Here is a 22,122-nt window from a genome sequence, read left to right on the forward strand (position 1 = left end):
TCATGAGATGGCGAAATCAGTTCTTTAGAGCTCGTCTTTTAAAATTCATTGACCGAGATATCCTTCGAAACCAAATCTATTCGTTATGGGTTTCTGGTGTGTAACCCGGTACATATTATCTAGTCCTGTCCATTACAGATGCGGCATGTCAGTTCATTCGTCCTAAACAGTAGCCCGTGAAATTGTACAACCAGAACTTCTCTGGGGCATAAGAGCCAGTTCCATTGATTTTCGCCACTGGCAAGCTTTGTTGATCCTGCGTTAGCCATTTTTTGTCCAACTCCTCCGTGGATGCAAAGCCCATTATCTGAGACGATGGCCCCAGCAACCACCAATCACTGGCACTCAAACATCCATAATCCTCCATTGGCTCCCAACTGGTATAACTCCCATCAATGGTCTTGTTTGTTTCTATGCTCGCAATGACAATAAGGCCGATCATAAGACCCGTGAACAAAACGGTGTAGAGCCTGTACCATGTGCTGGATATGCACGGCAATATGGTGTTTGTCGTCTTGCCTCGCAAGAAGAACAAAGTGTAAGTGATGGCGGTTACACTGGTGAAAAGGAAGTAATACAAGCTGAGTAAGAAAGAAGTAGTGGTATAGTGTGTGACTCCACCACCTATACTTGGTAGAATGCAAAAGACCGCCAACACCCAAACCCCCCAAATTAGGCCCAGAAAGAAGAAGCGGAATGTACGGCTGCCCCACGAGGATTCGGGAGACCTAAAGCCGGCGGATTGGAACCTTGACACTAGTAATGGGTCTAGTGCAGTGCGAGATTCATCGACATTGATCTCACCATCTTTATCGACAGGCCTCGGTGAACTTCGCGAAGTCATCTCCCACGCAGAGTTGGCCCGTTGTCCATAATCCTGATAAACGTAGTCTGCTGTTAACCACGGGGCGGCGCATAGTCGCAAGAGTCCCAAGATCGCAAGCGGGAAGAATATCGTATCGACGCCGAATCCAACACGACCTACAAGCATTGTAGACCCAGAAATGGCTCCGATCAAAGTCATCAGAGCTGAGACTCCTTGTAGAGTCGTAATGACAGTCTTTAAGCTTGTCAATGAAAATGGCCTTGCGTGCGTAGTTTCCGGATATCGCAAGCAGTACTGCGCAGTCACAGAGGCCATGTGTTCACTGCCGTCCCATCCATTCGAGGTCCAGAATATCGCATTACTAGCCGCAAAATCTTGTCGGCTCCAATTTATAGCGCGAATTCGCCGGTCCGTAATGGCAGCATAGCGCCAAATGATAGTTGTGGGATTGTAAATACAGATGGCATCGTACCATTTGAGTTGACGGTCGGTGAGATACGATATTGGAGGTGCTCCTGAAGCCAGGTGCTGCAAAATGAGACAACTATATTAGTCCATGCACAAAGCTGTTTTTCCAAACACATCCATCGAGCAATACCTACAGCTATTAGTGGTGCGAAACAGAGTGTGAACAACGCGACCCATTCTGAAAAAGTAATGCATTTGCTATTGAAGTGCAAAGGTATGATGTCGATCTCGAAATACGTCATTAGGAATTGGGAAAGAATATATAAGAGTTGGACAGATGGTTTTCAGCAGGAGAGCTAAAGCAGCGAAGCAGCCATGTCCTTTGCCTATATGTAAGCGATGTCGAAAGGCATTGGGGCTACAGAGCTGAAAAAAGTGCTGTGCGCAGACACAACATCCTTGCTGGCCAGGAACAACGCGCTTCTTTCGTGTAGTATGTCAGCCTACGGGTGCGCGCAGGTGGGGCGTAGGAGCTCGGGTGGAGCCTGGTTCAAGACCATGGATCTACCATCAAACTTTGCCTATCATGTTGGCAAATGTTGAAAATGTACAACAGGAAATCTGTGTCTTTTTGAATGTGGGATCACGTCTTACACTTCCATCCAAGTGAGTCGGCAATACTTGGTGTGACCATTGTATGCAAGGCTGATGGATATAGGGGACATCCTGTTGTCCGCCTGAAGTGGATCAACCAATTGTCTCGTGTTTGTAGCCGATGGGGGCTGAAAGCTGGAACTCAGCCGCACAAGACCTTGCATTTACCCGGGAGCGTACGCAACACCACTATCGAGTCTGGATGCAGGACTGACTCGCTTGCGATAAGAGCTGATTAAGCGTTTCATGCGCAGATAGCAATTTCCAATTACTATTGGGCTGCCATGTTGTGATAGACGTGCTTCTGTCATGGTGTTGCTTGAGTATTTCGTCATAATCAACCCATTTAGTAACAGACAAAATGTATTGATGATCTGCACACCTACAGAATCCTGCGGCACAGCGGTCCGGCTTGTGGAGACTAGCTTTCATAGCCACCGTATGGCTCTGGTAGAAAGAAATCAACCCCTTTTTCCTACGGACTAATTGCGACGATGATTGGGCCCTTGAAATAGATCGAACCAATCCGAGTAGCATGCTTATCGATAAAACGTCCCAGATGGGTCGCCCCACGTGACTCGAGGGCACCATAGTAAGAACGACTTGCAATAGTTGAAAATAAACACTAATGTCCATTCTTTCTAAAACATATCCAGACGACTAGAGATTTTTCGGCTGATTTCTGCTCCGTTGGTGGCAGCAGCTAAAACCCACAATCGATATTGGATGTTCGCCCTTATCACAAGTGCTTATTACTCATTGGAAAAAGTGGCCAAGAAAATCAAAGCGACGGTATCAATCTCTGCCTTCCTCTTTTTATTTGCGGCCGTATAGAAATAGGAGGGAGCAAGTGGTCATCACCTGGGACCCCTTGAGTACGCTGTACCCAAAGAAGCTATATTTCTTCGGTGAGAAACATACCCCACAAGTCTTCTTGTGTTTCGCAGGAATCCCCATGCACGGCTAGTAGCAGCCGAAATCTCTTGCTCAATTGAACGCAGGTTCCTGTTGCCAAGGATGGCTGCTTACTCCATGGCTGTACTACGGACATCGTTCGTTAAAGGGTTGATCTTCCGTCATGTTGTCACATGTGGTATCAAGTTTTGCTCTATAGCGACAAAGAAAATGTACCGAGGCGCCTTTGTTAATTAACAATACTGGGGAATGTGTCCGCAGTCTAGTTTAGTGAGAGTATGGGGAAACCACCCCTGTTCGCTACCCCGCATTTTGAGCCACGCGGGACTACCCAAGCCAATCCGTAGAGGCAATACCTCCGCCATTAATGCATCGACAGATGACAACTGGCCAAGCTTCGGATCATCTACGAAAAACGGTTTGGGACTACACTTTGTTGACCGGGATAGCGACGCCGTACTATCCATCCCACTCCATACGTCATCACTCACTAAAGTGCATGAATCGCATTCTATCACACTTCTTCGACAAATTGCTCCTGTCCGGAAGGTGGAGAACACGGTGAGTTTACCAGAATGAATTTTTCCACCGTTCATTTTATTACCGTTGGCACTATTCGCCAGACTATATTTATGGTGTGCCAAATTCGTCCACTCAGTGATTGTCAGCCCCATGACCTACCAAGTAGTACGAGTAAGCGCCCCAAGCCATGTAATAATAGCCCAGTCCTCTTCTGGATAATCCCCCTAGTTGATGTGTAGCGACATCTCATCTGATAGGTTGTATTCATCGTTTCTACAAACCCTACTGCTCACGCGAGACTGATGGAGGGTACTTCACCCAATAGAGGCCGACCTGCACTCCAGAAACCAGGGAAGTATCTATCGGAGCAGGGTTACTGTTAAGATCATGGTAAATCTGGAAATCGTATCGAGAGCCCACAGTGAGTCCATCACATGGACATCGTCGATGTACCTTTTGCCCGAGGTTGGTGCCTGAGAAGGGACTTGCTTGTGAAATTGGATCCACGAAGTGTTTAAGTACCATCCTACTTAGCCATTGATGAAGAAGCCACAAAGCTTTTCAACTTCACTTTGTGCCATAGCAGGGCTTGCCGAAGAGAGTATCCCATCATGAAGTTTCTAGCGGCCCTAGCCCTCCTCCCATTGGCCTACGCGGCTCCAGCGACCCTCGCCAAGCGTGCAAATCCTACAGTGATTGCGCCTTTGCCCAAAGCCACTGTTGTCGGCGTCGATGCACTCGATGTCGAGTCTTTCAAAGGAATACCCTACGCAAAACCACCTATCAACCAGCTACGACTCAAGCCACCTCAACCATTGACAGCTGACCTTGGAATAGTCGATGGTACCGGCCAACCAAAAGCATGCCCCCAATTTCTCCTTAGTGTAGATGGTTCAAGCATTCCCTCTAATGTTCTCGGAAACATACTCAACATTCCCTTCTTCCAAACAGTCACCAACGCTGGAGAGGACTGTTTGACTATCAATGTGCAGCGGCCAGCCGGCACACAGCCTGATGCTAAATTACCGGTACTTTTCTGGATCTTTGGCGGTGGCTTCCAACTTGGCTCAACTCAAATGTACGATGGTACCAGCCTAGTCCGCGAATCTGTTGAGCAAGGCAAGCCCATTGTCTTCGTGGCTGTTAACTACCGTGTCGGAGGATTTGGCTTCTTGCCTGGAAAAGAAGTCCTCCAGGATGGCTCTGCTAATCTCGGATTACTCGATCAACGACTAGGATTGGAGTGGGTCCAAGACAACATTGCTGCCTTTGGTGGTGACCCAACCAAGGTCACAATCTGGGGAGAGAGTGCTGGCTCTATTTCAGTGATGGACCAGATGCTACTATACGATGGTGACAACACCTACAAAGGTAACCCTCTCTTCAGGGCTGGAATCATGAACTCCGGCTCCATTGTTCCTGCCGATCCCGTAGACTGTCCAAAGGGCCAAGCTGTCTATAACAAGGTAAGTTCTCCGCTCACCGAACGCATAATCTTGACGCTAATCATTTGAAAGGTCGTCGAGGAAGCCGGATGTAAGAGCGCAAGTGACACTCTAGCATGTCTCCGCACAACCCCATACACCAAGTTCCTCAATGCCGCCAACAGCGTCCCAAGTCTTGCATCTTACTCTACAGTAAATCTGTCCTATCTTCCACGTCCCGATGGAAAGACTCTTACAGACTCACCCGATGTTCTGGTGAGAGCCGGAAAGTACACCAAGATACCCTTCATCGCCGGTACCCAAGAAGATGAGGGAACATTATTCGGCATTTTCACTCTTAACATCACCACAACTAGCCAAGTCGCAAACTACCTATCTACCCAGTTCTTCAATAGCGCCACACAGCAACAAATCGAAGATCTAGTCAGCAGCTACCAGACAACCACCGAAGACGGATCACCCTTCCGCACCGGCTTGCTCAACAACTTCACACCCCAATTTAAGCGCATCTCCGCCATCATCGGCGACCTGACCTTCATCTTGACCCGCCGTCTCTTCTCCGAAATACACACCCAAGTAAACCCAGGCGTGCCTTCATGGTCCTACATCGCCACCTACGACTACGGCACCCCGCTCCTCGGCACGTTCCATGCTACAGATCTCATTCAAGTCTTTTTCGGCATTCTCCCCAACAACGCCCGAAAGACAATCAGAGGCTACTACTTCTCCTTCGTCCACAACCTCGACCCAAATGTCGGCAACAATTTCGACAACTGGCCGCAGTGGAGCCAGGGCAAGAAGTTGATTAATTTCGGGGCGAATAGCAATAGCTACACCGACGATACCTTTAGGTCGGATTCGTACGACGTGGTGAAGAAGAATGCTGATAGCTTCAAAGTTTGAAAGCTCGGCTTGGGGGGAATACCTGGGCTTTTTTTTGGTAGTGGTAGAAAAATTTCATTCAAAGTGTTTTTTTGTATATCTGCGCTTACATGTGTGTGATTGAAACTACTAGCTGCGTTTGGGGCGGGTATCTGTGCCCTCACTGCGCTTGTTTGACGTAACTGTTGTTGTTGTTGTTGTTGTTGTTGTTGTTGTTGTTGTTGTTGTTGTTGTCGGAAAGTCGTCGCATTAATCTTCTAGACTCTGCTGCCTCGGCACTATTTGAGCACACCACGCTGTCCTCGTCAGCATTATCCCCACTGGTGACAAGTCGAGAACGGGATGGGCTGTTCAGTTAGTTGCAGGCTGATACCCTGGACCGAAATGAAAATGATCCTTAGGATATTGCTACAATGATCATCATTTTTAGATTGATGACCATCCCGTTCGAGTTCAGACTTCAGCCCATATCTCAACATTTATTTAGTACTTCACGATAAAAGTGAAGCGTCAATGAACTTGGTTCTTCATGCCTTACTGGTCAGGATAACTAGCTGGACATTTTAAGGTTTCAGTATACTCCTTGAACGCAAAAGAAGGTGTTACGAGCCAGCTGTCTTCGCTTCGACCATGCAACACTGTCAAGCACAAAAATACAGCAAAAAAATATTGAAGCTCATACGAGCTCCGGCTTTGACTCAGCCGAGGTTTGAACTCGGGACCTTCAGTGGGCCTAACAGGTTGTTAGACTGACGTGATAACCAACTACACCACCGAGCCTTGTTCGATAAAGATTTTGAAATCTAGAAAATATATGACCGAGTTATCAAAAACAATGTTGACATGTAATGCCCTAACAGGCTCCTACGAGGCCTGCTAATTTGTGAAATTTTTGCATAACGCGGGGTTGCTGTAGCGGGTCCGCTTGAACAGCCCTGCTCCGCTGCCGAAGACTTCTCTTCTCCCGAGAGCTTTTGGTACAGGTGACAAGTTGAGGTCCCAGGTCTTGTCCGGCAGCTTGATACGTTAGAATAGTTCTGGAACTGTTTGTTCAATGCATTTCAAACGGCCGTGAAGTAGTTTGGCGCGTATACGCGGTTCTCTGTGATGGTAACAGCACCCATTCTTCGTCTGTGCAATGATTGGAGAATCGCGCCACACGTGTGATTCAAGTAGGTTGAAGTGCATCGTGTTTCAAGTCGGCACAAAGTGTTCCGTTGAAACGGCTGCTGCATGTGCAGGGTATTTTGAGATCTCCTTTGGTTCGTGCCATTTCCCACTACCCAAGATCGGCATAGTGGCTCCATAGCGCAATCCCAAGTACCGCTCGGAAACCTCCCGCTCGGAAACAGCGCCCATGTAAGCTTGAATAGAGTTTGGCGCTGCATTGCCATTATCGCAACTACCCGTGGGGACGTACCCGTCCTCTGGAATTATCAACAGTCTTGGTACAGCTGGGCGGATGCTTGAACGCGATATGAGCAACGAGAAGAAGAAGTGCTAGTGAAGCCCTGCGATACATATCGGCAAATAGCCTTCGGAAATACACAAGCGACCACTAGCAAGGATACACTTTGGTGGTGGCAAAATCTGCCAATGCAGGAGTTCGAAGGTCGAGACTCCGTGACAGAGGGGAATCGAGGCAACCCAGACAACCACTGCCGTCTCTTATTGCCTCTCTCCTTTCCTCGCCCCCACCGCACTACTTTCCCTTCTATAGGGCACGACACGTCTCCTGAACAATCGCAGCTAGGTCTGATACCAAGCCAGCGAGTCTTAATACCTAGTCTTAATACCTGAAGTATATCTCAAAATGGCGATGGAGCTGCAAGTGCGATCGACAGCAATGTAGGTGTGCGTCAGCCAAACCTAGGCACGCGTCAGTCTCCGCAGAGGGTTGCCCATTCACAAGAAGCAGCACCTCAGGCCTCGAAACCAGGCCCCACTGTGTGTCTGGAGAGGGAGCAAGTTCAGCGACCTCCCCATGGGCCAAGCATTTCACGTGTTGCAACTTAGTTGGATTTAAGCCACAAACGGAGTCGCTTGGCGCCACAACACAATAATACGCGAAGCAACTGTCACGTCTTGAAATCCGCCACTACGTTTCCGAGTCGTAACCCTGGTACTCCGCTCCACGCAGCTAAGACGCCAATTGTTGCGTTGGAGGCTTAGCCTTTTTTAAGCACATCGCCGAGCGATGTCAGTCTGGATCCCTTTGACCCTCAGACGAACACCCAGAAATTTAACCTCCTGTGCCTGAGGCAACGGCTATTGTTACCCGTTGCGGTAGGTGACCCTCCTAAACGCCTTGTCGCTAGAATCTCCGCTTCACATATACTTGGCAATTCAGCCTCGTGGAGGAGCGACAGGCTTGGAAACTCAGGCATTGCTGTTCAGCCCGCAATTTACAGGTGTCATGGCCTTGGGTTCAGCTTGGCAACAGCCATAGTTCTCCGTGATAAGTCATCGAACTTGACGTCTCCAAGGGCACTCTGCTTGTCGATTTCCATCAAGGACGACTACTATGCGATTACCATTCAGTGTTGAATCGAGTTGTTACTACCATCCCCACACTAAACAGTTAGACTATAGAAGCGTCTTACCAGTCTAATTTCAAGACTACCTATACTCCGCAGCGATCATTGAGGCCACCATCAATAGTGAGACCTTGGCCTTTGGTCAAGCCAAAGACCCTGGCTGTTGGCCCGCTTTGGGCGTTATCCCTGTGCATTGAACTCGCCAGCTAGCATGAATTCTACACTAGCCTTCCCTTACAAAGCTTCTAACCCAACATCAAACAGTCGAGGAGGCTTGGCAGTGCTGGTTGGAGAAGAAAAGCTCTGCCAGGTTGTGCTTGTAGGGCTTGGCACAGCTTCATTAAAGTTTCATACCGCTTTGAAGCTGGTTAACGTATCTTGGCAGAGGATGTGACAGTGCTCGTCCGTAGTCATTGTTGAAGTCGGGTATACACAGTATAAGAAGATGTTGAATCCACATTCTTCTGTTCTTCAGTCCGGTCACTCACTTTCACTTCTTCACATACTCTTCATTCACTATCCTCGCCGTGCGAAGTAATTTACTTACTACAATCACCTATTCTATATTTTTGTGAAACATCACTACCCGACTACTCCTATCTTTTACTCTTTAATCGAAAGATTCAAAAAACCTAAAACTCACAAACATGCTTGCTCAACACATCCTCGTTGCGCTCGTCGCCACCGTCGCTGCCGTCCCCCTTAACATCAACTTGGGAGCTTACTCGCCTGCCCTGGTAGTCGGTGATGGTGAAATCTCGCTGGGATCAACAGAATCAGCATCAGAATTGATGGCTACATTGGCTTCAGGAGCCGCCGCGAAGGCTGGAGGAGAGGGTGCAAAAGGTCAGCAAGAAAAGGTTCCCGCAGCTGGCGGCGAGCAACCTGCGGAACAACCAGCTGAAGGTGCAGCAGCCAAACGATCCAACCTCCGTCGCGCTATCAACGACATCATTGCCAAGCGTGCTCCCGTCGATTCCAAGATGGAAGCCGTTGAGGAGGCCATGCAGTGGATCAAGCGCGACCTTGCCGGCTTCAACGCTGCTCTCGGCTACGCCAAGGAGGCCCTCAAGGACCAGCCCAAGGTCGAGCTCGGTACCGAGAACGCCGGTGTTGGTATCATTGTCAACCCTGGTGTCAACGTCCCCGCTGGCTCTGCCGCTGCTGGTGGCTCGGGGAAGAAGGAGAAGCGCGAAGAAGTCGTCGAGGAGCAGGATGCACCCAAGATGACTCTTGTCGCCATCACCGAAGTTTAAGTGATATACTTATTACCTTGGCTTTTTCCTCCATCGGCACTCCTTTTTTTTCCCTCCCGCAATTGCGAGATTTACCGAATGCAAACCGGTAGTGGGATGACGTTGCAACGGACTTGAGCGCGGAGTTTTTTTGTTTTCTTTTCTTTTACCAGCGAGTATCGCCAGGTCTTATGTATACAACTGATCTGGAGATTGAGGAGTTTTTCATGGATGGTTATGTATGGATATTGATTGTAGAAGGGGGCAAAAAAACGACGCTTGGAATGTGAATGTGTTAGGGGATTAAAAATTTGAAATCTCAAATCTTTTGATGGACAAACTCCTTTCTTGCGAATTTGGCTTCAAACCGTGACGCATCTCCAGCTTCTTGGTACATCAACAAAATCACAGCATCAATTTTCGGATCTTCAATAGGTTGCCGATCCGAAAAACTCATATTAGGCACTGGTTGACAGATGCGACTGTTCGCCCAATTATGCGGTGGAGTCGCATACGTGCCCAGTCACTTACCGAATCTAGCAAAGCTGCAATCCCTGAGACGCGTTATTCGTCACCTTCCATCTTCGAATTAAGCTACAGAACCAAGTCGCAGCCAAGTCTCAGTAACGTCGTACCGGGTCTTGGCAGGCTGCCAACGATTCATGGTTCACCGCGGACCATGAAACGTACGCTTGGCAGAGATGCAAGATGCGAGTGGCGGAATGCGGTATTTTTTTTGTTCACAAGCAATAGTAAAATAGTTGTCAATATTAACGGAACCGGATATGGCAATTCCACAGATTTGGTTCACGGGTTGATAGCTGTCGGTGAATTCTAGCCACCTCAGGTGCTGTTACGAGTAAGGAACCTTCTGTCGCAACCTTACGTACTACTGACGCTGCCAGAACTTCCAACTCCTGCCCCTTTCCTTTTTTTCCGCACTCCCAACCACATTACCAACCACTTTTTGATCCATTTGGTCAAGCTTGTAATTTTTGAGGAAGAATGTCAATGGCAGGATAGGCGCAGCGCAGCAAAGGGCACCAATGAGGAGGTAACGCATCGTCTCTTGGTATGCCCTATTAATCGCTATGCGAACAGGTGAACCAGGTGGATAGGTGGCGTAATCTGCAGCCACTGTAATACTGCTGTAGATTGTTGTCCAGTCTGCTGCATTTGCTTCAGGGAGGTACTGCTGAAGCTTTGCAGGAATGTACGTTGACCAAATAGCGCCCGAGATAGCGGATCCAACAGCACCACCAACTTCAAGGAGCGTAAGCCACACGGTCGTTGCCGCTGCGACTTGTTGATGCGAAGCCGATGCTTGAACACCGAGCTGTACCGGGACGTTGAGAAAACCACCACCGATACCGACGACGATCTGAGTACCTACAAGTGTAGCCGTAGATGCGTCTTGCGTGCGGTAGGCCAACATAAGGCCCATTCCCAAGAGGTAGATGGCAGATCCGCAGGTGACATAGTACTTGTAATGACTTGTATACTTGATCATGAGCGAGACCACGACCGACGAGATTGTCGAACTGAAGCTGAATACTCGTGTGATATAGCTGGCAGCAGTGAGGGACTGGCCCTGAACGATCTGGAGATAAGAGTAGAAGTATGGAAAGACCGACATGTAGAATGCCACTGAGAAAGGCTCAGTAATGCTCAGTTGTCAAGTTGGCTGTGACTTACTGAAATAGAAAAACGCTATCAAGACACCCGTAATGATAGTTCGCTCCTTGAACAGTCCAGGTGGGAAGAATGCTATTGGTGCTAGCTTCTTGCTAGTCTCCCACAACGGAAACAAGAGTAGCAACACACCACCCACTACAAGCATAGCGATCATACTTGGGTTGGTCCACTTCCCGTCAGCATTTGGAGCTAGTGTAAGTGGCAATAAGATCAAAGAGATGGCAGCAGCAAATAGTAGCAGTCCACCAGCATCAAGATCAAACCAAATGTTCTTCAAGACTTGAAAGACGCTATTACCTCGAAACGGACTGGGGACTTCGAAACCCAACTTCTTCGCTCTCCTTTGGTTCGTGAAGAGGCTGACTGCCAATGGGATAAAACAAATGGGTAGAATGATGGCCCAGATGCCGTATCCCCATCGCCAAGTAGTGTTCTTAAGAATTGACTGTCCGATCTCCGGTCCAGCCCAGGTCGTCCATAGAAAGGGTAGATCGAACAGGGTTGAGAATAGTGCACGGTTCAACAAGTCCGTGGTATCAGCTACGAAGATCTGCTGTAAGACCTGCAATCCGTTGAAGCCGATAGACCAAAATATTTGTGCGCCAGCAAATGTTTGAACGCTATTGGAGGCGGCCTCCATGATGTAGCCGAGAGTGTACAGAGTGACGATGATAGTAAAGGACTCCAGTCGACCGAAAACATCAGCGATCTTTCCTGCTGGGGGTTTGATGACAGCTACACAATTTCGTTACTGGCTGCTCGAGGACGACACAAAACGATGAGCACTTACAGGCGACCACGCCCTGTACAACGGTGACTGTAGAAAGCAGAGAATGCGCAGAAAAGGCACTTGTTGCAAATGGTACTAAGGCACCCGTGACCTGGATCTCGAGGGAGGTGACATTGGCGATGAGGAGAAGGCTGGACAAAAGGTTAGTTTGATGACAGTATATCAAGAACAGCTAACTTACGAGACATAGGCGACGATGAGCGATGCCTTTGTCCACGCTTTGCTCACGGCCTCGATCCGCTTTACACCAGCCTGAGTGGTACCTTCACCCGAAGTTTCGCCTGGAAAAGTTTCATGGCCGTAATCCGCATCTTTGCCAAACTCTGGATTCTCAGTTCGATTCTGAAGCACTTGGCCATCAAGACCCTCATCAGGCCGCATCGAGTCTTTCATAATCGCATCCAACAAGAAAAAAAAGAGTCGAACCAGTGGTGAGAGAGAGGGCGCGTCGAAAACCGAGTTTTCGCGGAAACTCCCAATACAACAGTACGGCTGGGACGCTACTTTATCTGATCGACCCTGCGTTGCAACCCTGCTGATTCACCCGAACGGGATGACCGACAGCGGTGTGCTATTGGCAATTCATTTTACCGCCAAGCAGAGCGGTGACTTGGCCGACGAGACTGTCACCACGCGACCATGCCTCAACCCATCCCGCAAGTCTGTGCGATGACCACATGGCGCACCCATGTACCGTGTGTTGGAATTTTATAGTTCATCCACTAGTGATAAGGTCCATCTTATCTGATCTTCCTGGCTGGAGAGGGTTCTTGGCGTGAATGGTGGCGGCTTGGAACGCCGAGACTATGAGCAGGCTAGACTGGATGGTTTTTCTTGGGCCGCCCAAGAAAGTCGTGTTTCGGCCAGACCGAAATCAACTCTGTGTTTGTTAATGTTTTCTCACAGTAAGTACACTACAGCTGTCAGCGCTGAATGAGGTTACGTCAAGTGTCAAAACATGTGGTGTGAGGAGATACAAGACCAATGCAGTGACCTCCGAGCTCTTTAAACATTACCTTACGAGTGGGCATCCCATGACATGGCACTGTAGGACCCAAAAGTTCCCGAACAAACAACCAGCCGCCCACTCCTCGCAACATTACAGTATCGTGATCTGCCAAAGTCAAGGATCCAGGATCGTTGTTCAGCCGAATCATCCGAAGCGGGGTTGTCTTTCACGTGCCTAAAGCATGTCCTCGACAACACCATGCCCAGTCGAAAAAATTGACAATCCTTAAGTTAATGCTGATAGATTTAGCAATGTCAGAATGCTGATGATGTACGTATATGCTCATTAGGTTGGCCATAAGGGCCAGGCTTGCCGTATTGATGTACATGACAAACGAGATGGGACTGCTCTACCTCACCGCAGGACAACCCCCACAAGTAATCGCACCAAGTATCCTAATTACGGCTCCATATCCTTATCCTTTGCTGGGGCTTTCCCGTTTGTTTCACCAGCGATATCACTGTCTCGAGGACTTTTCTCTATCTCTCCTGCACTGGCGCCATTCTGGACACCTCCCTCGCTGTTCACAACCTCCTTCTTCAGCGCCAAATCTGGGTTCAACGCCTCAAGCTGCTGCCTTGTCTTGCTATTCATCTCTTCAAGACTGGGTACTACCCACTTTGAGCTTTCCCAAGGCTTGACTCCCATCAAGTACATTGTATCGATCTCCTCCAGAGTACGGCCTTGGCCCTCGATAACAAAAAAGTAGACGATGAGGCCGCCAAGTATATTGGTTCCAGCAAAGACGTAACCGTAGCGGAAGTCGATGGCACCGGTAATGAACGGGGTGAAGAAAGCCAACAAGAAATTCCAGAACCAATTTGATGCTGTTGACAACGCCATGGCTTTCGCGCGGTAACGGCTGGGATACAGCTCACCACAGATTGTCCAGCTAACCAACCATTAGCAGTGTGCATCCTAAAGAAGGAGAATATACTCACATCATCGGGCCCCAAGTCGTCGCAAATCCAAAGATGAAGAAACAGGCGAAGCATATCATAGCCGTCGCCGCGCTTTCCGTATTCTCTGGGTTCTCTCGGTCCAATGAAAAGTGGCCAACAGACGCAAAGATCAAGAAGCAAATAAACATCCAGCAGGAACCAGCAATGAGTGACTTGCGGCGGCCATAGTGTTCAACGATATACAAGCCGTAAAAGGTGACCCCGAAGTTTATACCATTCTACTAATGATTAGTCTGGACCTCGAAAAACTTCTTGGATCAGGAAGACTAACCAGGATCATCTGTGTTACGAACGAGTTCTTGATACCAGTGCCTGCAAAAACAGTGGTGCCGTAGTAGAAGCTTCAAAGCGTTAGTACAATCTCTACGAACAAGGGCAGATACTAACAAGTAATTGGCTCCTGTCAGTTGCTGGAACATCTGCAATCCCATACCAATCGCAATCCGATACGCCATCTTTGGCGCAGACCACATGCCGATCCATTCTTGAATGGGATTATTGGTGATTTTGCTCTCAGCTTCTAACTTCTCCCGCATCTCCTGGAGCTCCATTTGGATGGCGTAATTGTTTTCAGGTACACCATATACCTCTACCATTGTCTTAGTAGCTTTGTCCAATCTTCCATGGCGGAAATTGAAGCGGGGCGTTTCGTCGAACCATAAGATACCGAAGGCGAGAATAGCAGCGGGTACGAACGAAAGTCCCAGTGTGATTAGCCATGAAGCCTTTTTACCAGATTGATGCTTTTCAGCTGCGTAGTTGAAGACGGCAGCAAGGAAGATACCAAAGGTGATCATAAGCTGGTAGGTCGAGATGAGAGCGCCACGAATATGGCGCGGAGCCGTTTCCGCCTGCACGTCGTTAACCCCTGTTACATCTACCAACCACCACGACTACACATACCTGGTACATGGGCACGAGCAAACTCATGGCCCCGACTCCCAGACCAGCAACAAACCTGCCCATCATGATCTGGTACCATTTGTCCGTTGCAGTCATTTGTACTATGAAACCTACAGAGAGGATACCACACCAGGCAATGATACTAATCTTCCTACCAATCTTATCCGCGATTGGTGCAGCAATGAGCGCTCCGAAAAGTGTGCCGATTGACAGCAAACCGACAATGAGTCCCGACCTCACATTGGAGAAGTAATATTCACCATTGCGGTGTCTCTGACCGAAGCGACGTCGGAAGTCGACCATCCCCAGGAAGCCAGAGATTTGACCAGTGTCAAAACTGCGCAGCCATTGATGTTAGCCAAAAAGCGAAGTAGCGCAGCAATAGAAGAAGGGAAGTGACAGGATGGCATAGTGAAGAAGAGAGAGAGAGAGGTGTATCCATACCCAAAAACAAATCCTCCCATCGACACTAATACCCCCATTCCCAATCCCGCCCTCGTCAAACGAGGCAACGGCGTATTATCATATCCAGCATGCTCACCCACCCACCGCGACGACTTCTCCAACGGTCCGCTGCTTGTCAACCCCTTGATCTTCTCCTTGATCTTGTTCATTACTATTCCCTTCTGTCAAATCTCTTTCTTACGATTAAGTAGTAGTAGTAGTAGATCTGAGTACAGAGCCCAAAAAGAATTTAGGCATTACAAGGCATCTTGCGGCTCTTCTACATTGCGTAACCCCCCCGCCTTATATACCTGAGCCCTACGCAGGCAACCCATTTGCCAGCTCGGAATCCGGGATTCTAATCCGCCCTTGTCTCTGCTGACTGCATGTTTATTCATTTTCTTTCCCCGCTTCCTGACCCCTCGGTGGCCACGAGACTGGGTGTTGGCTGGGGTGCGATGGCGATGGCGATGGCGACGTGTGTGTGGGGCGGAAGGGTGCGGATGGTACTGTAGTAATACTGCTGATTCGGTGCATCATGTGGCTTCGAAGAACCGTTCTTGAATCGTTACCGTTGGGGTGGTGTGATCGTGGGTTTGGAGGTTCTGTGTTGGATCTGGGGAACGCGAGGAGAGCGAGAGATGAATAGTAAACAAACAATTATATCTTCACTTGTCTTCGCATTCTCCCATCACATATATCAAATGCTACAAGAACTCTATACTAACCACATAAACCCAATACAGTAACTATCTACTATTGTACAACCCCCGTTCCTCCGCCCCTCCACCACCCCTCCTAATCAACCATCCAAACCACAACCAATCACCCAACAATTGACGTCACAACCTGCTGACACGCCCCCAATCAAAAAGCTACACACTTGTAAAGCTTATCCACCGAAGCATTTTACCCTTGACCAACCTTCTAGAAGCCCGTTAAGCGGGTACGTAGCGTGACACAACCGGGCGGGCGGCGTATCCGCTCGCTTCCGGTTCGTACGTGCACACATGGTAGCGAAAGGGTTCTTAAGTATCACGACACCCAGATGACGGCATAGCTCGTGACACGGTGTAGAGGGAGGCATGGGGATTGGGCAACGGGATGGCGAGGAAGGAGTGTGGAGTGAGATTTTGGGCCTGGGAGACGAAGAAGAGGGGGGTTTTGGGGATGGGGTGGGATCGAGTGCGGATATGGAGGTTTGGGGAGGTAGGTTGATAGGAGGGGGATGTGATATTCTTGTCCGGGATTCGTCCAGAGGTCTCGACTGGTTTACGCAATGGCGGCGTCTTTGATAGTCTTGTCCTGGGGGTGGAGATGGTGCAAGAAGAAGTTATGCAGTCTGCAATGCATGTCATGACTCCAGAGCTAGGAGCTTCATTGTACTATTCGTTTGATTTGACGGGTTAATGCTTTCCAGTGGTATCCATCCGAGTCTATGGCAACGTATAACCACCATCGATAACTAAATTTGCACCCGCTATGTCAATAGTTAGCTTTCACATGTCTGAACTAATCCCCAACACAGCATACTGGGAAAACAAAAACAGGGGAGAAAATGATGGGAAAAACAACTTACTCATATAACTACTTGCATCACTCGCCAAAAAGACATACGCCCCCTTCAATTCCCCGGGATCACACAGCCTTCCCGCAGGAACCATACTCAACCACTTCTCCCTCCACTCCCTCGGATGCACATCCAGCATATCCGTATCTATGAACCCAGGAGATACACAATTGACACGCGCGAAATCCACCCACTCGACACTCAGACACCGCGCAAGCTGCACGACAGCCGCTTTGGATGCATTGTACGCGGCCTGTTTCTGTGGCACATTGACCAAGATGGCGGAGACGCTGGCGGTGAAAATGACGTTGCCGTGGCCCTGGGCTTTGAAGATGACGCCAGCGGCTTGTGCAGTGTAAAAGGCGCCGTCGAGATTAATGGACATGATGTGGCGCCATTGTTCCTCGGTGTAGTCTTCAGCCGGACGATGATTCGCGATGCCCGCATTCGCAACGACGATGTCTAAGCCGCCAAAGTCTTTTGCGATGGTGTTGATGACACTGGTTATTTCGTCTTTGTTCTCGACAGAGGCCTTATAGGCTTTTACTGTTGCGCCGGTGCTGGAGGCGATGCGCGCGGCGATGGCATCGGCGTCTTTGGTGCTCGAGTAGAGGATGGCGACGTTGGCGCCTGCTTCGGCGAGGGCTTGGGAGGCTGCAAGACCGATGCCCCGGACGCCGCCTGTTACGGCAGCGGTTTTGCCCTTGAGGGAGAAGAGGGAGTGCACGGGGGCGTCGGTGTTGGATGGTTTGGCGAGAGGCATTGTGGATGGTTGAGATCAATCGCGATGTGAATGTGCAAAGTTACACTGAGGGGTAAGAAAAGTATCCATGATAAGTTTTCCCTTATCGATGGATCAACATTTCGAAGTGGGTATACCTGCTCTTCTTTGAATCCATACTGGCTTCAAGTGCGTTGGCATAGGACTAGGGAGTGCGTCAGGGACTCACCCCGCATCTGATTGACGGACGCCATCGACTCCAGCCCCCCCACATTTGCGTCTCACAAACCCCGAATCCTGGCCTTTTGTACAGAATTCAACAAAATTAGGATATTTGAACTCGAAAAGCTGCACTAGTCAATCTGAGCAGATGACATGTCATGAACTGGAAAAACACTTCAGCGTTTGTCTGTTGGTCACCTCTTCAGGGATCACGTAATCTGTTTTTTTTTCGAAGAAAAGAGTAAGACTGGAGGAAATGCTCATATTTGACTACCCTAGGGCATCGCATGATGCTAGGCGTATACACAACAGAGAAAGAAGGGGCGTTCGATAAGCACAATATGGAGGTGGTTCGAGCCTTGCTAATACGAGCTCCATATCTTTCTCGTTCGGAATTGCCTGTTGAGGAAGTTCCGCCTCACTCCAGCCTGACGAATATTTTGTACTAGTAAACGCACTGGATATGTTCGAGTTTGCTGCCCTTTCATTAATATCGATGTTCGAAATGAAATCAGTAGCGAAGTGTCACAGCGATGGAACTCTATGCGGAGACGTAGCCTTAAGGTTATTTAGAGAGCAAGTTCAATATGGTTGTACATGGCAGCAACGAAAAAGACCAGCCCATACCAGCTCTAACCGTTGGACCAGAGAACAATATGGGCATATTGAGCATGAAACAAATGTTCCTAGACAAGAGGATATGAAGCATAGTCTAAGCTGGAGCAGGCATTCATGGCAGCATTCAGGTGAGCTGCCCCTAGATTGAGTTTATCCCAGAATGCATTGTACAGTCAGTGTAAAGTCAGAGTATGTTGTCTGGTGAAGTCATGCCAAGGTGGATACAGGGGGTACTATGCACCAGGAAGGTTGAGCGATAGAGAGGAGTAGCCTCAACATTGCAGCACCTAATAAACCGAGTCCCGGGTAGCCGGTCCTATTTTCTACCGCCATTTGATTACATGCCATCAGCTACCCGTTCACCGTCAGCTGATAAGGTAGAGGCATGTGTGCCGCCAACATCTGTCTTGGCTGGGGCGCTGCCCTACGATTGCTCATCCCAAGTGAAGTCGGACGGGCCAGAAAGCGGAGTCGCGATCAAAACACCAATAAGCGAGTCACCATCTTTTGAATCCGTGATCGCATCATAGTGTTGGGCAAGCGCTCCTATATCGCTGCTCTGGGCTGCTTCTACACAGTAAATGCCGCACGCGCGCTTCGGCGGCTTGGATGCATTGCTTGGCCCGAGACTTGGGCTGTGATCGACGAAGCTGTTGGCTAACCCGAGTCAGATTTTTGTGTGTCAACGGCGTCCTGCTATACTGTTCGTATAGGAAATGCGTTGGGGTCTTTTTGCAAGGTTCGTATTCGGGCAGTGACATGGCACATCGGGCCTTTCGTCGGACACACTTATGGCAGGCTTAGTTGCGGTAGAGGTGGGCATGTTCAAGGCTGTTGGTGCTGTTCATATGCGTTTGGAATTTGGCTTGAGGGCGGTGGCAGTGTTGTAATGAAGTTTGGGATCGATTGGTAGTGTTGCGGGGTTGAATTCAGGGTTCACTGACTAGCAAGTCAGGGTGTTCTGGGAGACGAGTCATTCTCTTTAAAATCACGACACTGATGATCAGCATTCAGGGCCTGTTCTCAGATGGGAAATCATTTTACAAGTTTGATGAACTCTGTAAGGTAAATTTGAATGCTGATTGTTGCATTACGTACAGTCATGCCCCCAAACGCCCTGACGCCTGCTTCCATGCATAGTAAAAAGCTTAACCGCATCCCTCATGCCTTTGCTTGCGACTTCTGCCATTTAACAACACGTTTCCTAATGTCTGCTGCCGTTTGTTGCATAGGATTGAGTTTGAGGTCTCTCGCCATCTTAGCGTAGTCGTCACCGTACTTATTGACCAATCGCTCGACCCATTCTTGTTCTCGCTGGCTCTGGCCTCTGGGTGCTTTTCTCGCGCCATTCATGGCTGCCTCTTCCAACTGCTTGATGACCGGGTTCTCCGGTTCGTCCTCTCTGTGTTCAGGCACCATTGCAAATCCGTTCCACTCCATTTCCTCGCCGTCCTCGATCTCGACTAGCGGGTCGTTGAGTGGGTTGTCTTTCTTCTCGAGCGTGCCGACGACTCGAAGAATGGCACCAGTCTCGGGATCGCGCTCGACTTCAATCTCCTCTGTGGGAATGTTCTCGGGCTTCTTTGCTTTGGAGACAATATTCAGAGCATTTGCGGTGCTGCCGGCAGCTGTGTCGGCGCGCGATGATTTTTCATCGTTAAGGCCAAGGAGTGCAATGGTCTTTTCTGTGCCGCCAGTGGCATGATTGAGACGCGCCGTGAGGCCGAGACGGCGATAGTTCTGCGATAGTGTTTCTTTCTGGTTCCTGGGCAGTGGTTAGATTCCAGGATGATGTTGAGTGCAGGGGCGCATAGTACCAGTGCTTCGCTATGATGGGGTTCTGCAGGATTTTCTTCTTGGAGGGCCCCTTTTGGCGCTTCTTGGGGATTGAAGACTTGTTCTTCTTCTTCTGGAGCTCGCGACCCATGTCTGCTAGATTGGAACGTGGTTGGGGGTATGCGGGGAGTGGTTTTGTTGGAGGGTCACGTCGCGAGTCGCATGTTCCAAAAGTTTTGGCGAACTTTCTGCGGCCTCGGCGCTAGTCTTATCGATAGGCGGACCCCCGAAACACGCCTGAGGCCACTGTACAGTTGCGCCCATGTGTATACTCTGAGCGACCCTTAGCTCACCTATTCAACTTTCTACCACCCCATATTCCGGTATTGACATCCGTCCACGTGCCGCCATGGTGTCGCGTCGCAACAAGACTCTTCTGTCCCTGGCAATCTTCCTTGGAGTGCTCGCTTGGAACGTGGCCGCTGCAGCAGTCAAGGGCGAGACAGGCACCCCAGTAGAGAACCTGACAGTTCACGAGATTGAGGAACAGTTGCAGGTACGACATTCACCCCATACGCTAACCCCCTCACCGTGTACCGAGAGCCATCATGGTGCATCTCATCAAAATTTTGACAAGCAACGACACCCTCGTGTCGCATCCTCAGGCCAGCGCTGATACGCGTCATTAGGAATGTCCCCTCGTGCAAGCTCTCAACCAGCACAAGGTGGCATCCAACCCCACCACTTCTTCCCTCACCGCCCAGATCTTTGCCTTTCTCTTCCCTGGAAGCCCTGCAGTCAATTCCCTGCTGGCAACTCTTTACATTTCTGGTCCACCCAACTTCCTCCTTGCGCTATGTCCGCCCAACATCGATCCCTCGTCTCTGTCCGTCATGGTGGCATTCGCTGTAGGTGGCCTGCTGGGTGACACGCTTTTCCACCTGCTGCCAGAGATATTCCTCGGTGAAGACGAACCCGAGTCCGTCAAGTTCGTCATGGTGGAGCCTAACAAAAACCTGCTGCTGGGCGTTGCCATCATGGTAGGCTTCATCACATTCGTGGCCATGGACAAAGGACTGCGCATCGCGACTGGAGGTGCAGGTGGACACGACCATTCGCATGGGCACTCGCATGAAAAGGTGGATGCTACTGCCAAGGCAACAGGAGTCGACGTCGACGGATCAAAAGACGCAGTCCGCGCTCGCAAGGGTGCTGTAGACAGCAAAACTGCCAAAGCAAACGTGCCACCAGAGGCGGAGAAGGAGATCAACGCCAGCGTCAAGCTTGGTGGCTACCTCAATCTCATTCCAGACTTTACCCACAACATCACCGATGGTCTTGCCCTTAGCTCTTCTTTCTACGCATCACCCACAATCGGCGCTACAACTACTGTAGCCGTCTTCTTCCACGAAATTCCCCACGAAGTCGGCGATTTTGCACTCCTGATTCAATCTGGCTTCAGCAAGCGCGCGGCCATGGGCGCTCAATTTGTAACCGCTGTGGGCGCCTTCCTGGGAACCTGCATTGGTATTGCTGTTCAAGAATTTGGCGGAAACTCTAGCTCTGCTGTCTCTACTGGCCCGGGCCTTATGGGGACAAGTCTTCAATGGGGAGACATGTTGCTGCCCTTCACTGCCGGCACCTTCTTATATGTTGGCACTGTTGCTGTCATTCCTGAGTTGTTAGAGACTGGCCCCAACAAGGGTCAGGAATTGAGGAAGACCCTGTTGCAGTTCTCTGCAATGTTCGCTGGCGCGGGCATCATGCTTTTGTAAGTCTCACCATTTCCAACGATGCCAACCTGAAACTCACACCGACCTGCCCAGGATATCTTGGGACTAGTCTTACAGATGTATACAAGTGCTTGGCACCCGAGAGATCATCAAACTCTAAATTCCCGATCCGAATTTTGCACGATGTGTCTTCCAGGGTGTGCGTCTCACATTTCCCAACATGTATGTATGCACCATGGCTCGCCGGCGAGATAG

At 49.6% G+C, this 22,122-nt stretch overlaps 7 protein-coding genes across 7 annotated transcripts; 3 read left to right on the forward strand and 4 right to left on the reverse strand.

The window, feature by feature from the left end:
- Positions 1 to 31: 31 nt before the first annotated feature.
- PSV08DRAFT_227064 (uncharacterized protein) lies at positions 32 to 1,635 on the reverse strand. The gene is made up of 2 exons (XM_014227577.2): positions 1,429 to 1,635; positions 32 to 1,354 (listed from the first exon to the last, which is right to left on the reverse strand). Exons 1-2 carry the CDS (start codon positions 1,534 to 1,536, stop codon positions 149 to 151), a joined length of 1,314 nt encoding a protein of 437 aa, XP_014083052.2. The 5' UTR covers positions 1,537 to 1,635; the 3' UTR covers positions 32 to 148.
- A 2,301-nt stretch (positions 1,636 to 3,936) lies between these two features.
- PSV08DRAFT_227065 (Alpha/Beta hydrolase protein) lies at positions 3,937 to 5,673 on the forward strand (the record flags this gene model as incomplete). The annotated part of the gene is made up of 2 exons (XM_014227576.1): positions 3,937 to 4,791; positions 4,843 to 5,673. The coding sequence occupies 2 exons, from the start codon at positions 3,937 to 3,939 to the stop codon at positions 5,671 to 5,673; spliced, it is 1,686 nt and encodes a 561-aa protein (XP_014083051.1).
- A 2,989-nt stretch (positions 5,674 to 8,662) lies between these two features.
- Positions 8,663 to 9,594, forward strand: PSV08DRAFT_363986 (uncharacterized protein). Its single transcript, XM_014227575.2, has one exon. The coding sequence runs from the start codon at positions 8,837 to 8,839 to the stop codon at positions 9,443 to 9,445; it is 609 nt and encodes a 202-aa protein (XP_014083050.1). The 5' UTR covers positions 8,663 to 8,836; the 3' UTR covers positions 9,446 to 9,594.
- Positions 9,595 to 10,313: 719 nt separating this feature from the next.
- Positions 10,314 to 15,086, reverse strand: PSV08DRAFT_372682 (AraJ, arabinose efflux permease; the record flags this gene model as incomplete). Its single annotated transcript, XM_066093223.1, has 9 exons — positions 10,314 to 11,071; positions 11,120 to 11,854; positions 11,910 to 12,040; positions 12,091 to 12,232; positions 13,392 to 13,810; positions 13,860 to 14,098; positions 14,152 to 14,221; positions 14,268 to 14,731; positions 14,784 to 15,086. 9 exons carry the CDS (start codon positions 15,084 to 15,086, stop codon positions 10,314 to 10,316), a joined length of 3,261 nt encoding a protein of 1,086 aa, XP_065948833.1.
- Positions 15,087 to 16,564: 1,478 nt separating this feature from the next.
- On the reverse strand, positions 16,565 to 17,725 carry PSV08DRAFT_315452 (uncharacterized protein). Its single transcript, XM_014227573.2, has 2 exons — positions 16,807 to 17,725; positions 16,565 to 16,707 (listed from the first exon to the last, which is right to left on the reverse strand). Exons 1-2 carry the CDS (start codon positions 17,558 to 17,560, stop codon positions 16,664 to 16,666), a joined length of 798 nt encoding a protein of 265 aa, XP_014083048.1. The 5' UTR covers positions 17,561 to 17,725; the 3' UTR covers positions 16,565 to 16,663.
- Positions 17,726 to 19,393: 1,668 nt separating this feature from the next.
- On the reverse strand, positions 19,394 to 20,334 carry PSV08DRAFT_315464 (ribosome biogenesis protein Nop16). The gene is made up of 2 exons (XM_014227572.1): positions 20,176 to 20,334; positions 19,394 to 20,123 (listed from the first exon to the last, which is right to left on the reverse strand). The coding sequence occupies exons 1-2, from the start codon at positions 20,283 to 20,285 to the stop codon at positions 19,520 to 19,522; spliced, it is 714 nt and encodes a 237-aa protein (XP_014083047.1). The 5' UTR covers positions 20,286 to 20,334; the 3' UTR covers positions 19,394 to 19,519.
- A 122-nt stretch (positions 20,335 to 20,456) lies between these two features.
- Positions 20,457 to 22,074, forward strand: PSV08DRAFT_206342 (ZIP zinc transporter-domain-containing protein). Its single transcript, XM_014227571.1, has 3 exons — positions 20,457 to 20,690; positions 20,824 to 21,905; positions 21,961 to 22,074. Exons 1-3 carry the CDS (start codon positions 20,544 to 20,546, stop codon positions 21,974 to 21,976), a joined length of 1,245 nt encoding a protein of 414 aa, XP_014083046.1. The 5' UTR covers positions 20,457 to 20,543; the 3' UTR covers positions 21,977 to 22,074.
- Positions 22,075 to 22,122: the final 48 nt, after the last annotated feature.

This window comes from Bipolaris maydis (genome assembly GCF_028858645.1).
Source record: "Bipolaris maydis strain C4 unplaced genomic scaffold PSV08scaffold_10, whole genome shotgun sequence".
NCBI lineage: Eukaryota > Fungi > Ascomycota > Dothideomycetes > Pleosporales > Pleosporaceae > Bipolaris > Bipolaris maydis.